The sequence below is a fragment of the Centrocercus urophasianus genome, unplaced genomic scaffold (genome assembly GCF_019232065.1).
Source record: "Centrocercus urophasianus isolate 14NV4802_14NV808 unplaced genomic scaffold, USGS_Curo_1.0 seq_20, whole genome shotgun sequence".
Classification (NCBI taxonomy): Eukaryota; Metazoa; Chordata; class Aves; order Galliformes; family Phasianidae; genus Centrocercus; species Centrocercus urophasianus.
In genome coordinates this window covers 10,848,154-10,864,333 of record NW_024884756.1, presented here as the reverse complement: position 1 = coordinate 10,864,333, position 16,180 = coordinate 10,848,154, and the positions used below count along the sequence as shown (strand labels likewise).

The 16,180-nt window shown below is 44.6% G+C and overlaps 2 protein-coding genes across 5 annotated transcripts in view; both read right to left on the bottom strand.

Moving 5' to 3' along the window:
- Nucleotides 1-6,532, bottom strand: part of BZW1 (basic leucine zipper and W2 domains 1) — an 18,362-nt gene extending 11,830 nt beyond the window's left edge. The window contains exons 1-5 of the mRNA XM_042822374.1: nucleotides 6,515-6,532; nucleotides 6,165-6,235; nucleotides 3,364-3,540; nucleotides 965-1,099; nucleotides 57-64 (exon numbers count right to left, since the gene is read on the bottom strand). Coding sequence (XP_042678308.1) covers nucleotides 57-64; nucleotides 965-1,099; nucleotides 3,364-3,540; nucleotides 6,165-6,225 — 381 coding nt within the window. The 5' untranslated portion in view covers nucleotides 6,226-6,235; nucleotides 6,515-6,532. The remainder of the gene's footprint in view (nucleotides 1-56; nucleotides 65-964; nucleotides 1,100-3,363; nucleotides 3,541-6,164; nucleotides 6,236-6,514) is intronic.
- The window catches only part of LOC122162291 (aldehyde oxidase 2-like), a 49,809-nt gene continuing 39,793 nt past the window's right edge, over nucleotides 6,165-16,180 (bottom strand). For 3 of the 4 annotated variants that reach the window (XM_042822490.1, XM_042822492.1, XM_042822493.1), the window contains 5 exons: nucleotides 15,213-15,380; nucleotides 9,489-12,733; nucleotides 8,197-8,311; nucleotides 6,515-6,598; nucleotides 6,165-6,235 (listed from right to left, as the gene is read on the bottom strand). In XM_042822490.1, coding sequence (XP_042678424.1) covers nucleotides 12,680-12,733; nucleotides 15,213-15,380 — 222 coding nt within the window. In that variant the 3' untranslated portion in view covers nucleotides 6,165-6,235; nucleotides 6,515-6,598; nucleotides 8,197-8,311; nucleotides 9,489-12,679. The remainder of the gene's footprint in view (nucleotides 6,236-6,514; nucleotides 6,599-8,196; nucleotides 8,312-9,488; nucleotides 12,734-15,212; nucleotides 15,381-16,180) is intronic. The other variant, XM_042822491.1, reaches the window with a different exon arrangement.

Here is a 16,180-nt window from a genome sequence, read left to right as displayed (position 1 = left end):
GGAACATTTAAGCACTGGGAGAAGCATTTGGCAGAAGCCACCTGGTTAGTCAATACCAGAGGATCTATCAATTGTGACAGTCCTAACCAATCCAGTTCCCTACATGCCGTAGAGGGAGATGAAGTCCCCGTTGTACATGTAAAGAGCATGTTAGGAAAGGCAGTTTGGGTTCTTCCAGCTTCTGGAAAGGGAAAACCTCTCCATGGTACAGTTTTTGCCCAGGGTGATGCAGAAAAATGTTGATGTTCAATGTGTACCACAAGGGAATTTGATGTTGGGGGAGTGCAGTCAGTAATTCCATACATACATATATATACATATATACATATATACATACGTTTGTGTGTGCATGTGTTTAATGTTTGGTAATTACTGTTTGTTCATATATATTTTAAGCATGATGTAGTGATGTAGAATAAGGGGTGGAATGTCATGGCTTTGTCATTTTTGGCTTTCGGTATTCCACATCATAACATCATGTGGGGCACTGGGACTTTAACTGTTAACGCTCAAGTCCTGGGTACCTGCCCTGAAGAGAAGGAGAACTACATTCCCCAGGGGACCTTGCGGTCAGGGAGAAGAGGTTTAACTCCTGCAAGGTCACCTGATGCGCTCTTTTTCATGGGCGCTGCTCCGGTCTCCCTGGTGCTCAACTGGACTGCGCATCTCACCTCAGCATTGTGGTGAGGCCTATCCACCTTTCGGACATTCTCTCTCTCATTATATTTGATTTATTAGCTTCAATTCTGATCATACTGTATTATAGTGTGTTATCTTGCATTCCGATAATATACTTAGTAAATTAGTTTGTTTCTCCTCAGATCGGTGCCGTTGTTTTCAATTCTTTTGGGGTCCCCTGTTTTTTTTTCCAGAGGTGTGGATCCGCAGATCCCTCTGTCCCACTCATCACGGAACCGGGCCCAACCAGCCCGCAAACATACACAAACATTTCATTTTTGACTACAGAATGGTTTAAGTAAAATTATATTCATCTCAGGACTCACCTGAGCAAATGCTTGCATGGTTTCTAGGTCTTCCTGTGCTGCAAATACACAGACATCTGTGCGTGTCATGTCATCTGCCAGGGTACCACCTGGGGCTAAGGAAGGGTTTCAGTATTAGTGCTGTGACTTCTCAGTAAAAATCAAATACTCATAACATGAAAAATATGTTGTCTTTTCATGGTAAAGAGAAGAACCACATCACTAGATAGACACCCTGCATTTCTATGTGCTCTGTTGCTGTAGATGCACTAAACTTTAGATCGGTAACTTAGATAGGAACACCTAAATATTCCAACTCTCTACACCTAAAATGACCGACAACACATCTTGTTCATGTCCAAGCAAGTTGATATAATTATACACGCTCTTCTTCTCTTAAAGGAAAACACTGAAACTGCTTAATCATAACAACTTCTTACTATCCTCTGCCATCATGCTGCTTTCTACATCAGTCTTAAATAACCAAACAAGTCACCACAGGAGATTAAACACCTAGAAATGCATATTCACAATTCAATGCCTTTGAGATGAGCTGAAAACTTGAGCCTGTGAAGCTCATTTCAGCTTTTCAGACTAAAAAAAAAAAAAAAAAAAAACCCCAAAAAAACAAAAAACCAGAAGATTCTTCTTCAACATACGTCTTCAGTTTAATACAGACATTTGACTGGCACCCAGTCTGATTCATAACTGAATTCCAGTCGCCAACTTCAGCATCAGAAAAACCTGTGATCCAATTCTATACCATCCTACATAGAAGGGAGATCCTTTTGTTTTGCAGTAGACAGAAACAAGACTTCAAGATGAAAACAAGCACTAGCGTTAAGAATTTTAAGAGGTGGCGTGTTCTTATTTTGTCCGTTTCTGATTAAAGACCAAAATTAATCCACTCCGCTGCTTCTGCTTGTTATACAGAGCAAGCTGAACACAGGTCCCTTCTATCACCACTAATGTAGTAATGCATTTTTTCTCATTCTGAGAAAAAACATTTCCTAACATAGCACACAATGGTCTTAAGACTTGAATGCAATCTCCCCCAATTTGTACATTAAGATTTCCAAGCAGTGAAGCTCCATGTGGCAGACAAACCTATTCTCTCAGGCAACCAGCTCTTGTAACACCAGCAAGAGAGGCTTTTGCCAAAACAAACATTGCACAGTAACTACAGCCTACATAACACTGTTCCAACACACAGCCTTCAGATAAGCAAGCACGCTTTGTTACATTGCACCATTCTGAAAGCCTTGTTTTTGGCATTTCTTTGAGCAAGTCACCTGACAGTTCTCCAATATCAGTGGCAGAGCTACGCACATGCAGCAGAGGTGCCCTCCCAAACCAGCTGCCCCACCACAGGACTGCCACGCAGTCAGGCTGGAGCCCAGAATCTGATATTCCCTCTTCCTCCCCTCTGCATTTAGGTTATTTGTATTCCGTCATATTACAGAAAGTCTTCTATTACTGCCAAGTTTCGCAGTGAAGTCCTTATCCCCACCACAATATACAGGGCAACCAATGTCACAACCTGAGATGGACTGTTTCTGTCTAGATAGACAACAGAGCACCCTTTTCACACCCTCTATTTTAAAAAGTTCCCTGCCACTTGAATCCCTTCTCACTGAACAGCAGTCAAACATACAGTCTAAATCTAGAACTGCATCTTTCTTAACATTTTCAACTTCATTTATCTTTATCTACATCTCGCCTGGTTGGTCAGCATCCCTTCCATTCTTTGCACTTCACACACAAGTATGAGTTTACAATACCTTCAGTCATCACATTTCACTTGCTCAGTTCACGTGTTTTCTGATGACTTGGCAACAGCCTCATCTCTCACTCCCACACAAAAACTAGGAGTCCACCGTGCCCTCACTGCTGCTAGCCACAAACAAAACAGCACTTCCAAGGCACAGCAGTTTCTTCTGCAAACAATGTTACTTTGCAGAACAACAGGGAAGGGTGCACAAGACACAGGATCAAGTCAGAATCCTCCAGGGCAACTCCATTGGCTCTGTGACCACAGACAACGAGCATTTGTTTCCCATTAGCAGAAATGCACTTCATTATACAAATTCTACTGTTGGTTTAAAAAAAAAATTCAAAATCCAGTATGCCTCTCCTTAATCTAAATTTGTATAGCCTACGCTTTCAAGAAGGCAAACTATCTCAAGCAAAAGCATGGTGTGGTATACAGAGTATACAGGCCAATTTAGGCCTGGGACACTCGTAGTTTGCTGCAGATAACAAACCCTGTTCTACACACCAGCATGCTTCCTGAGAGAGTTTGCATAGTGACAGAAAACAGCAAGTCTCTGTCAAAGGTCAAGTAAATGAAATCAGACAGCAGCTCCGTCAGAGTACTTACCCAGCATTCCACCAGCCACCAGGATGTCAAAAAGTGTTTCTGCATAGCGGCGATAGTCAAGTTTTGCACCAGAAGCATCAAGAAACTTTGCTACCGCCTCCAAGTCAGTGCCAGTTTCAGTTAAACCTTGAATAATGCAGTCCTGGAACTGGGTAGGGTCAAACCTCTCTTTTTCATCTGCAAAGACAAGTGTTCGTTGAAGTAAAGTTGTCACACTCATTTATTTGGTCTCCAAACACGTGAAAAGTTTTTTTTTCTCTTTTTGTCTTAGAAAAACAAAAGGAAATCTACACACTGACAGTTCTGAAGTGAAACAGAACTGTGAACATTCCAGCCTCCCAAGACAACCAGGGCCACTAGCACAAATACTGACATAACAGTGTAGCCTAGAACAAATTTCAATGGCCATAATAACAAATTTCGGTGTTATCATCTGTACACTCAAGCTAAAACATACCTTATTTACCTTTCAATGATTTTCTCAGTCCTTTCACTAAGCAGAACAGTCATTTATGGAGATCTGAACCTAAGAAAACCTATTTGATTTCCGAGTTTGATTCTTACACCCCTGCTCACACATGATCACCACCTCTTCCCCCAAAACAAAGGCTTAGCCACACACCAGAAGGTAATTCCTAACGCATACCCTACAGCTTCTTATGTTTGACCCTGCTACTCAAGCTCCACTTCAGTCCTTTGGGACTCTCACTGTTTCAGATGAAATACTTTGACTGAGACACTGCATCCTGTTAACACACGCAGGCTGTGCTCCCTGGCCAAATTTAGACCACCTCTTCTTCAGCTGGAGGTAAACAGAAAGCTACCACCTTTTGAGTGCCTGGGGGAAATGCAGAAATCTGAGCTAACCTCGTGGTCTTTAATACACGTTAAATAATTAACTCGTTTCTATTGTTTCAAGGCAGAACACATTTTTACATTTGAGATAAATAATTTGATCATGGCCTTTTCACTCAGTTATAAGAGCTGATCTGAAAGCAATGCCTCCTATTTTATTACGTTGTCTCACAACACCAGATGTGGATATGTTGGTGGTACAGCAGTAGAGGCTGAACCTCTCCACCAGTATCCCATCACGTATTGCTGCCATGTGACAGATGGCAGCAGTGGGGCAGTCTGACAAAACGGTGTCTCACATGGAAGTGTGGATGAAGCAAAGATGTGCCACTGAATTCCTCCATGTGGAAATAATGGCACCCACTGACATTCATCAATACTTGCTGAACATTCAAGGAGACCAAACAGTGGATGAGAGAACAGAGGGGTGGAAGGTGCTGCATTTCAGCAGTAGTGACAGTAGCCACCTCCACTGGTGCAGGTTTTTATGAGTGCAACACGCAGGTTCTTGTTCATTGCTGGCAAAAAAAAACAAAAAACATAACTAATGGTGGTAACTGTGTTGGAAAATAGCATTTTGTAGTGAGAACGTTCTCTATCAAATAGTGTTATTGTGCTCTTTGTATCTGCTGTAGCTTACATGGAAATACACAGGAGGCACTACTTTTGGAGCAACCTGCACAATACACAGCATTCATGTAAATAATAGGCAGCCTTACACGAAGAGGTCCTCACCTCTATTCAATTCAGTTTGTCCTCAGATTATGCAAGCCACGGGAAGAAAAGCCTTCAAATAATATAAGTGCTCTCCTGTGAGCCTTTACTAAAGCACCAACAGCTGAGGTAGCACTGTTAACACCTGAATAAGTGATTTTCTAAGGGGCATGTCAGTGTCCTTACATCTAGTGCAAGTTACAAAACAGCCCTAACAGCAGGGTGGAGATCTGAAAATGGCGAAGCAGTTATTTTCCAGTACAGATCTATGAAACTCATTGTTACTGCAGGATCGCTTGGAAGCCAAACAATGGTTAAAGGACACAAAGTCAGTTCCACGTGCAACCAGGTACTTCTGTGCCCCCCATTACATCTTCAGTGGCTACCACACCCTCACTGTCCTCAGCGTGACCCAGAACACCACGAGGACACCAGTGGGTGTTTGATGGAGTAAGGATAGAAGGCAGCAGATACAGCTGCCTTAAACCAGTTTCAGATTGCTCAAGAAAGGCAGTTATTTAAATCTGGTAATAAAGAAGGAATTGCCGATCCCTTTCCGAGGATCAGAGCTCCCTGAGCACTCTGAAGCCGGTGATGTCCAAGAAGAGATCCTTCCCTTGTGACTGTCAGCCCTTACATGGTGTTAGGGAGGGCTGGACCCAGGGTCCACATTACTTCCACCTGTGCTCCCAGGGCCAGCTACACCACTTCACCAGGTGCTCAATCACCGCTTCAGGCCGTGCCCTAACGGTTCCCCCACAGATGTGAATCACAGAGCGCCCCGCCAGCTCTTCAACATCCAATAACCACATCCCACATCGCTTCTCACGTTTCCTCAGCCATTAGCTCTGCCTGCAGCGTCCCCGACAAGATACGGGCACCGAGCAGCCCTCGGCCGGTTCGCCGCTTTGTTTCGAGCCGGATCCCCCTACGGCACTGCAGGGCAGCGCGGGTCCCAGCGGCCCACACCGTCCCGTTCAGAAGCCGTTCTCTAAGCACGCCCCGCAGCAGGCCGCGCCGGAGCCGCCCGCGACCTTGGAGCACCGCGCGGCCGCTTCAGGCCAAAAACACGCGGCGCGGCCCACGGGCCCCTTTCCTCCAGCCAAGGTCACGGCAACCACCACGGCCCCGCTCGCCGCTTCTCTCCCCCACACGGCGCTCGCGGCACCCGGCGCCACGCTCGCGGCGCTCTCGCGCAGGAGGCAGTGCGGCACCAGGCCGCGGCCCCTTACCTCTCTTCCTGGTCTTGAAGCGCTGCCCCGATAGCGTCGGCTTCTGCTGCTTTTGATTCATAAAAGACGCCCTGCGCGGGAGCACAGCACATCGCACCTCAGAGCCGCCCGGACTCCCCCCGCCGCCGCTCCCGACGCGCCCCGCCGCTCCGCTCCTCCTCCCGCCACATCCATTTTCCGCCCCGCGCTCCCCCCGCCGCACGGCGGCCCCGTCCCGCCGCGCGACCCGCCGGCCCCGTGGCGTTCGGCCGCCGCCCGCTTGGGGGCACGGAGCGATCCCCCACGCCCCACCCCGTCGCGATCGGCGCGGCCGCCACCGCCACCCCGGTTCGGCGCCCGCCGCTGCTCACCGACTTTAAGGTAGAGAGAAATCGCCCGAGGGCCCGGAGCGGAGACGAACGCGAGCGACGAAGAGGAGCGGCGGCGGCAGAAACCTGCAGGCGGAACCGACGTGAGAGGAGGGGGAGGGCGCGCCCCGCCCGGGACAGACCATCGCGTCGCGCCGCAGGGGGCGCCGGGCCGGGGACGAAGCCGAGCTCCACGGGACCGCCCGCCCGCGGCAGCCCCGGCGCTGCGGACCCCCGGCACCTGGCGCGCCCCCCACCCGTCCGCGGGGCCGTCCGCTCGAGGACCCCCGGGGGGCGAACGCGCCCGCGTGCCCCTCGACGGCGTCACACGCGGCAGCCCCTGCCGCCTCCCCCCGCGCGGCGCTGCGCGTGGAACGGTCCGCGGGCGGCAGCGCCCCTGGCGGCACGGTGTGAGCGCGGGCATCGCCGCCCCGACTGCGCTGCAGCGGCCCCTGCAGCAGTGCCGCGAAACGCAGCCGGGCGTCAGCGAGCGGCGAGAGCCCCATCCGGCCGGTCGGTAAACGCCTCTTTCCCATCGAGCCCGAAACGCCGTGGATTGTGCTTAGCGGCATGGCGGCGGCTGCGTCGCACAAACGTAGCGGCAACAGCGTGCAGCCTGTTCCCGAGGCCGCTAGAAAAATGTTATTTGCTTTGGTGCTTTCTGAGTTAAATAAGCAACAGCAGATGGGTTGGATCGTGAAGCCATAACAGTATAGCAGTTAAGGAAGATGGCCCAGACCGACACCTTCCCTAGGACTGCTCTGTTGTGCAGAAACATGGCTTTGGAAAGGGAAAGCATCAGTCCATACATGCTACCTTTCTTCCCCACCCACAGAATCACAGAGGTTGGAAGAGACCTCTAGAGATGGAGTCCAACCCCGCTCTTAAACAGGTTCCCTATGCAAGTCACACAGGCAGGTGTGTCCACACAGGTCCTGAGTTATCTTGAGAGAAAGAGACTCTACAACCTCTCTGGGCAGCCTGTTCCAGTGCTCCACCATGCTGACAGTAAAGTTCCTACTCATGCCAGCATGAAACTTTCTGTGCTCCATTTTCTACCTATTACGCCTTGTTCTACTGCAGCACACCACCAAAAGAAGTCCACCCACAGTTATGAGATCATAACAGTTATGAGATCCCCTCTCAGCCATCTCTTCTCCAGACTGAACGGTCACAGGTCCCTCACAGCACCCAGCCTTCCCTCACATGGGAGATGCTCCAGGCCCTTATTTATCTGTGTGGCCCTCTGCTAGACTCCTTCTAAGGAGATTCCTGTCTTTTTGAAGCTGGGAGCCCAAACTGGACAAAGTATTCTACATGCGGCCTCACCACAATAGAAGGTAGAGATCACCTCTCTCTACCTCTACATGCTGGCCAGGCTCCCAGCTTTGTATCATCATCAAACTTGCTCGGTATGGACTCTATCCCTTCATCTAGGTCACCAATGAAAATGTTGAACAAGACCAGACCCAGCATCGACCTCTGGGGATCACCACTAGCTGAAGGCCTCCAACCAGACACTGCACTGCTACCCACAACCCTCTGATTATTAAGAGCTTAAAACTATTAGTTCCTAAATTTATATCAGAATTGCAATTTCTTTTCCTCCAAACTTAGCTATAGTTATAAAGGCTCCATGTATTCTGGTTACAGACAAACAAACTTATGGGTTAAAAACTACTTACATCTGGTGTAGAATCACGTTCCTGAGTTCCAGGAGCACAGGCCTTCTCTTCCTTCAGGTAACACACAGCTTCTTTTACCAGCAGTTGTAGCAATAGCACTCATCCTGTCTGCAGGCTGTAGAGCAATACTTCCATTAGAAGACAACATAAACAGAACCAGTACAGTTGTATGAGTTTAAAAGTCATCTAAACATCAACACTTAGATGGACACATCTGCAAGACTAGCTAACAACACACAACGTGCTGGGAGAGGACAGGAGAGGCAATTGCTGCTGAATTCCTTGCTCCCCAAAAGGGCAAACTACTTATTAACCCAGAGCTCACACAGCTGCCAAACTTCCACCAGGTGTAAAGCATAATGTTCCTTTGGCTAAAACTCTTGAGCTGTTATCAGGTGTGCAAACAAAGCAAGTCATTATGCTTTATGAAGAGAAAATGGGATCACCTGCACAACCATTGCTCCCAACCTTTTTTTTTATTCTTTTATTTTATTTTTTTAACTCCAACAAACTATTTCCTTGGCTGTGAATCTTATGGCTTGTTTGGCCCAGTAAAAACTGTAAATATTCAAAAGAATGCCAGGAGATGCCTGTCTGACAGCACCAAAGGACAGTAAAGTGAGCTGCATCTGCTGCTCTCTATCTGAGGAGTACACCAAATATGTTATTTTTCAGTGGAGGCTGGTCCTCTGAAAGCCTTATTCTGGAATACATGTTTAAGAAAGCATATATGAATTTGTTAGTGAATAGCTTAAGAATTATATATTTTACAAGAGAGTACACTTAAAGCCTGAAAAAGAATAATTTTAATCTATGATATTCTTTCACCAAACACAACTGGTTAACTTGTGCTTGATCCTGCTGCTTTACACAACTGATTATCTTGAATTCAGAGGGTGCTTTCCCTCCACTGTCTGTGTTTACCTATACTACAGGCATTGTGCTGTCATCCAACCTGGCATTCACTTATTTACACTCCCACACGTGTAAAAAGGAGGGTAAAACTTGAAAGAAACAAAATCAATGTTTTGTTCATTCTACAGGGCAAATGTACTGAAGGTATACAGTACGGACCCCTCTGGTAGCTGGCCTTAGACATTTGGTTCATCCATTCCAGATCTACCCCTCTGGTGGCATCTGCAGGTATGAGCCCAAGGCCTGAAACCTCACACCAGTTGCTGGCACCCAGCCCTCCCCACACACAGCAACCCATACAGCCACATACTGAGTCGCACTCAGTCAGCTGGTCAGCACATCCTGGTATTTGCTAGAGATCACATTGATATACATACCCTCTCTTGCTCCAGTTTTGGGTGCCACGTGCTCTCCTGTTGGTCAGAGCCCAGTTTCTAGCACTTATACACGCACAAGTATGCAGAACGGAGTCCTTTACCCAGAAAAATGGTCAGACATGGAGTTTAATTAGATAGGACAGGCTACGCTGATCAGACACAGGTACAACCAGACAAGTGTGGTAACAATCAGCCTGGATTTCCTATTTGTCACTCTTCCTATGCTTGTTCCTCCCTAAAAAAAACCACAACCTGTCCCTTTTCCTGCCTTTGGTTTCTCACCTAATCACAGTAATTACAGTAGACCCCAATTGATTTTTTCCCTCCATCCCATAAGTTACACACCACCTCCCCAGTCTGGACAGTGCTCTGGACACCCTCTTCTGCTGAGTGTCCCCATGGCCCACAGAGGTGATGGCCCCTTTGTGACAGCCCCAGCATGAGTCTGGGTAAAAGCTGAGGGGCTGCTTTCTCTAGCTGGGTTATTGGGGTTCCCCTGCCTTCCCTTGTGCCCCAGGGCTCCTTGGTGCTCATGGAGACAAGACTTCTGTCACACACCCTGAGCAAATACTCTGCAAACAGTATCTTTCAAGTATGTCTTGTACTTTGGAATTGAGACAACTCTACTTTACAGATTTAGGATAAGAGGACTACCAAATCCCCCGAGTTCATTTGTTACTACAAAATTCATTACCACAGCAGATTAATGGGTGTCCTGGTTTCAGCTGGGACAGAGTTATTGTTTCACTTCATAGTGTCTGGTGTTGTGCTTTGTTTCTGCTCTGGGAGAAAAACAAATCTGATAACACACGAAGGTTTTAGTTGTAGCTGAGCAGTGGCTGCACAGAGCCAAGGATGTTTCAACTTTCCATATTGTCTCGCCAGTGAGGGGGCTGAAGGGGAAAAGGAGCTGGGAGGGGACAGTTGACCTAAGCTGGACAAAGGGATATTCCATACCATATGACATCATGGAAAAAAGCTTTATATTGACGAGGGGAGCAGTCGCTGCTCGGGGACTGGCTGGGCATCTGTTGGTGAGTGGTGTGCAACTGCATTGTGCATAAATATATATCATTACTTTATTTTCCTTTTTTTTCCTTTTCTACCTTAGAAAACAGTTCTCAATCCACATGTTCTACTTTGTCATTTTTTTTTCCCATTTCTCTTCCCCACTCCACTGGGAGTGTGGAATGAGTGACCATGTGGTGCTGAGCTGCTGCTGGGTTAAACTACAATGATGGGAAAACACGAGGCTTGCCAAATCACTTACTTTGAATTGTACGACCAAACACTGGCCATTCTTACTGTCTGTAAGAGCCAGATTTCATTTCTCACATTGTATTCATTGTTGTTGTTTGTTGTTTTTTTTTTTCCTCAAAACAGTATCGGTTGTAGATCAGCATCACAAATAGCAGGACAGTGCCCTACAAGTATGCTTTTATTGAAGACTTATATAAGAAAACTCCAGTTAACAGCCCAATGCAATCTAGAAAATACATCATCCAAAATACCCCAAGCAAGATCACATTCAGACACAGAGTTCTGCAAGTACTTTTCATTCATATTAAACCCAAGGCAGGGGTTGCTTTGATACTCATTCTAAAATGATAACATTTGTCTAAATCACAACTAAAAGCCAAAAAGATAAATCGCAACTGTGGAAATCTCATTTTAAGGAAAAGAACACAGACATATTAAGGAACTGACTGCAGGAATTAATAAAAGTCTCAGACTGCAAAGTATATTGCCAGCTGAGCTGTAGTGCCTGACAATTTATCCAGGGGAAGATAAAAGGAAAAAAAAATTAAAATGAAAAATTTACCAAAATAAGCTATCAAGTTTCTAATTACCTGGAATATTAATTTATTTGTAAAGGCATATAATCTTCTTGTGCTGCTACAGACGTAGATAAAATGATTTATTTGATGCTCTGTGCAGATCACTCTCTCTTCTATATTAACTAATTTAAACCCACAGACTCACCATTAAAATAAATGAAATAAGCTTAGACGTGTTTATGTAACTGACAGCAAGATATGAAATAAAACTTGTTGAGTTTCTGCAAGTGTTTTAGTAAACAATGACAATGTTAAATGTGTTCCTACTACTACTTTCATTATCTGAACTATGAAAGGTGAAAGCTGAATATTCATTTGTATGGATATCTGTACTGACTCAATTTAGCCCAGCCATTTTCTTTGTTTTCTCTGAGGCACCTTTAAACTTGCTTTTCAGTCTCCTATCCTCCTGAGGATGTACTCCATCAAGATTCATATAGCTGTCACGACATCACTTTAAAACCTCCTTTCTAGTATGTTTGGCACAGCTGAGTCAAACAGGGAGCTGACACATCTGGTTTTGATGACAAACTGCTCTATTGCCATTGTTAGCCCTGCTCCTCCTTATTTTTCAGCTCAGTCACCTGCTGCACGTCTGCTACTCAGTATCTACTTATCATTGCAAGGAGTGACCCCATTTCAAAACCAAATATTTCAGAATCAGTAAGAGTTCAGTCCTTTTATCTGAAATAGAACAACTCCTGTACCTCACGCTCTCAGTTCACCTACAGACAAATGCATCAGCTGGGACCTACTTCACCTTTTCACTGGAATGAGGGAGCAAAACTGGATAAGGCAAAGGAGAGGTGGAGTGAACGCTGACAGCGTGGCAAATAGCAGTGGTTTTATTTCAGCTCTGAGAGGTCAAAGTCAACAGTGGTTTAGAGAGGTCTAATGGGTATGGAGTAGATGTGAGATGGGTTGTCAGGAAGTAGAAAATTACACTGGACTATTACTTATTTACCATGGTAAATATCATTGTCTGGAAAATATTTGGTAGTATGTACTCTTAGAATCTTGGTTCTGCTACAATACTGGTGCACGTCTGTCACTATCTTGTACAGTATCTAACTCTGATTTATTGCAGATACTTTCAAAATTGCATGCAAATTCTTCAAAGTTTACGGAGTAACTCCAGAATTATCCCACTATAGCATGGAGAACAACTCACTTCATAAAGAAATACATTTTTCCAAATGAGAGGTGTCTTAGTTGGCAGCACATTAGGGCTGATACTTATACCTTGTTGTACAACTACATGTGTGTGTATGTATTACAGTTATACTTCTTTCTTGCAGGAATGCTTTCTTTCAGTCAGTAAGTTCCTGAAAGTACCATCTGGTTATTCCACACTTAAGATATATCAATGGCCCACGGTTTATAGGTTCCAGGTTTATCCTTCGGAATCTGAAAGAATGTAAAGAAAACATGATTTTGCTAAGTGGAAAGAAAACCTTATGTAATTCACAAATGCATGTTCCTTTTTATCCATTTCAATGTCATTGCATGAACAAATCCACCCTTTTTCACATAATAAAGATTTATGAAATCAACCAAGTTGCCTCTAGTCAACTGTGAACAGTTAATTAAGGACATCTCTCTATAACACAGGTGAGCTCATTGCCTGAAAGTTTCAGGTTACTCATAGGAGGAACTGATATATGAAGTTCAGTTGTACAACATGGTTTAATGGAACTGCATTAAGTCCTAGAGGCCGTGAAGTCTGCAAGGAAATCCTAAATTTCAGAGGGCAGAGATAGAATGTCAACTCCTGATGACAAGATAGAACGGTCACCTTCATTTAAACTCTAAGTAGTTAACAAGTGTATGCACAACACCTAGAGGACAAAGGTTCTTGATTGTGGTTATGATTTCTATAATAGGAGAAATTTTATCATTGCAAAATGCTTGATCACTGTGTATCGTGTGCAGAAGGAAGCAGAAGTGAATGGATGTGGAATTTACAGTTCCAACCTCTGGTCAGGATGAGGTCAGAATGTCTCTAGCTGGCTGCCATTGAAAGAGAGAGCAGCCTGCAGGTTTGCCTAAGCCAACCTCTGCCCCTTTTCATAGAGAAATTTGCAGCCTATGTTAGAACACAGTTGTTCAAACCCAGCTTTGTGGGGCTTTTGATTAGACTTCCACCATTGAAATGTTGTCTTAGTGTGTGGTACCTCTTTTTTTAACTTGAAAACTGTATTGGAAATAGTGTGTGATTTCTGGAATGCCAGAAGCAGATACCCAGAGAAGATCTGAAAGCAGCCCTGTTTAGATTTTATACCTGAAATGTGTCCCTGATGTTCTGCACAGACTAACGACTTTTGGCTCCTCAGATATTAAAAATATAAATTAAAAATAACTTGGGTCAAAACACAGCAGCTCTTGTTCTCAACAGGGTAGTAATTTAAGTTGAATGCTAAATTAAAGTATCTTGGCACAGCCTGGTCTGCTATTTCTCTACTTCCCTGTCTGCAAGATATTCGTCTAGTTCACTTTCTGACTGGACACAGACTGATGATAATGGCTGCAAAACCTTAATCTCATGATTGTTCCCATGCTTTATTCCTTTCTTTTTTTTTTTATTCTTTTTTTTTTTCTTCAACTTACAAATAAACAGAAATTTGGGGCAAGTGACAATGTATTACACAACACCTGGAAAACCTGCTGAAGTGGCCTAAAAGTATTAAGTCAGAAAACAATGTGGTCATTTCCCTTTTCTCCTTTGTGAATAATTTTTTTTGTGTGATCATCATTGGCTTGGACAGACAGGGGGTTTTAAGTTGGCTCCTGCCTCAGTCTCACAAAAAGAAGCACACCAACAGCTACTGCTCTGTTCTGCCAACTCCTAGTGAGAAAAGGGCAAGATGCAAGAAGAGTGGATTAAAGGTTCTACTCTGGAAAGAAAGCAGAGAGCATAGATGGCTATCCAAATAATTTCAGTGACTAGGGAAATTTTTGATAGAAGTACACAATCAATCCTTTTGGTTGCCTGCTCTATTAGAGAAAATATTAGAAGATAAGATTATGTCAAAAACAGCCAGAGCTGGATTTATGCTGCAGTTGCAGACTGGGAAGCTCTATGGTTCTCAAACCTAGACATCAAATCTACAAGAAATTATAGTACTTGAGATAGGCAGAAAATAGGTCTCAGGAATACTTACCAGATCATGACACAGAGAAGGAGCTTATATGATGTAACAGGGACCTAGACAGTTTAGGCCTCTGCAGTGAACACTTTAAATCTGCACCCTCAGATTCTGTGCATGCCAGTGTCACTGGTGTTGCTTGCATGAAACCATACCTAGAACTCAAATGTTGTATTTGGGAGTGTTCTTGTGCAATTAGTCTATATTCTAACTCCATGTTTTTACAAGACCTGAATGCATATCAGCCCATATTTCTGTCTTCCTGTTTTTTAAGGAAGAAAGGTAGGAAACTGGGATACAAGGCTTAGTGTGGAACTAGCATAGGTTGGGAACTTTGAACTAGTGGTGAAGCAGACCTACTATGTGTTTAGACATAGTCATATTTCCTCATAGAGATGCAAATCAAGTGATACTAAAGACAAACTCAGACAGTAATCTCAGAAGTATTTTAAAGGGCCCTTAAATTAATTACACTGGAGTTTTCACTTCTGCAGAAAAGGGACAGATGCTTCAGAGTTCTGGAGTGTTGCTAACTCTGGCCAACCATTCATATTACAGCTGAGAAAAGTGTCACTGATGAAATAAAATGCATAACTCTGCTAAGTGTGGCATGCTGAAGGATAGAGCACTAATCAGGCACTGATCTGGCACTGATCAGACTATGTGCACTATGTCTATCCAGGTTAAAGAGGAGTACTGAGGAGGTAGCTAGCTCATGAAAGGAATGAAAATACTGTTACCATCTTAGTAAAGATATCATCACAGGCCATACGAATCCGCTCAACGGTCAAGGGGCTGTTCAGAGTGAAGTCCAGGGGTAGTCCTCTTTCTTTCCGTGCAGCAGCCACTGCATCACGTATTGCAAAAAACACTGAACTGCCCAGGAAGAATCCAGCCTCACCCACACCCTGGTAGAGGAGAGAGACAACTGGAGAGACGGGCTTAAAAACTAACAGCAGAGTTGAATCATTGTATATTCGCTGTAGTTATCCAAACTACAGTGACTTGCACTAGCTTTGTATTTGGTCAAGTCCAGCATATACACATGCAGCAGCTTTACTCATACCTCTGAGAACTTCCAGTTTAGAAAAACATCGAGGTCCAGGATTTGGCTGGTGAGGACCATTTTTAAATTTACAGGATAGCTACACTATCAAAAAAGCTTTATGGTGTGACTCCAGTTGTCACATTATAAAGCCATGAAATAACTTACAACTGCTCACATAAACTACTTGTTCTATATTCAAGTGGTCATACTGAGGAATAAAGCCCCCTTTAGCTTCCTCCTGCACAGATAAAGTCTGTGCCATCTACACCTGATATTGTGTTCTTTGTCTCTATGTTTTCTTCATGTGGAACAGTTTGTTTACCTGTTTATACCAGGTAAGAATATAAGCATCTGGAGTGGACTTTCTTCTGGAAATTCCTATTCCTTTGTCATATCTGCTCTACATTCAAGGCTGTAACAGTGGGCACTCCTGTCTTCCAGAGGCCAGAGCCATCCTCCAGTTTTCCCTTTTATTTTAAGTGCTTTTGTTTTGAGGCTACAAACTGGATGCTTCCTCAGAGGATAATATTCCCTTAAAACACAAAGGCTGGTGCTCTGCAATGCCTAATGGAAGAACTAGGCTATATTCCCATATCTATGAGATTTCCCATACGATTCTAGAAATTCATTTAACCTCTCATCTCATGACTTCTCCACTTT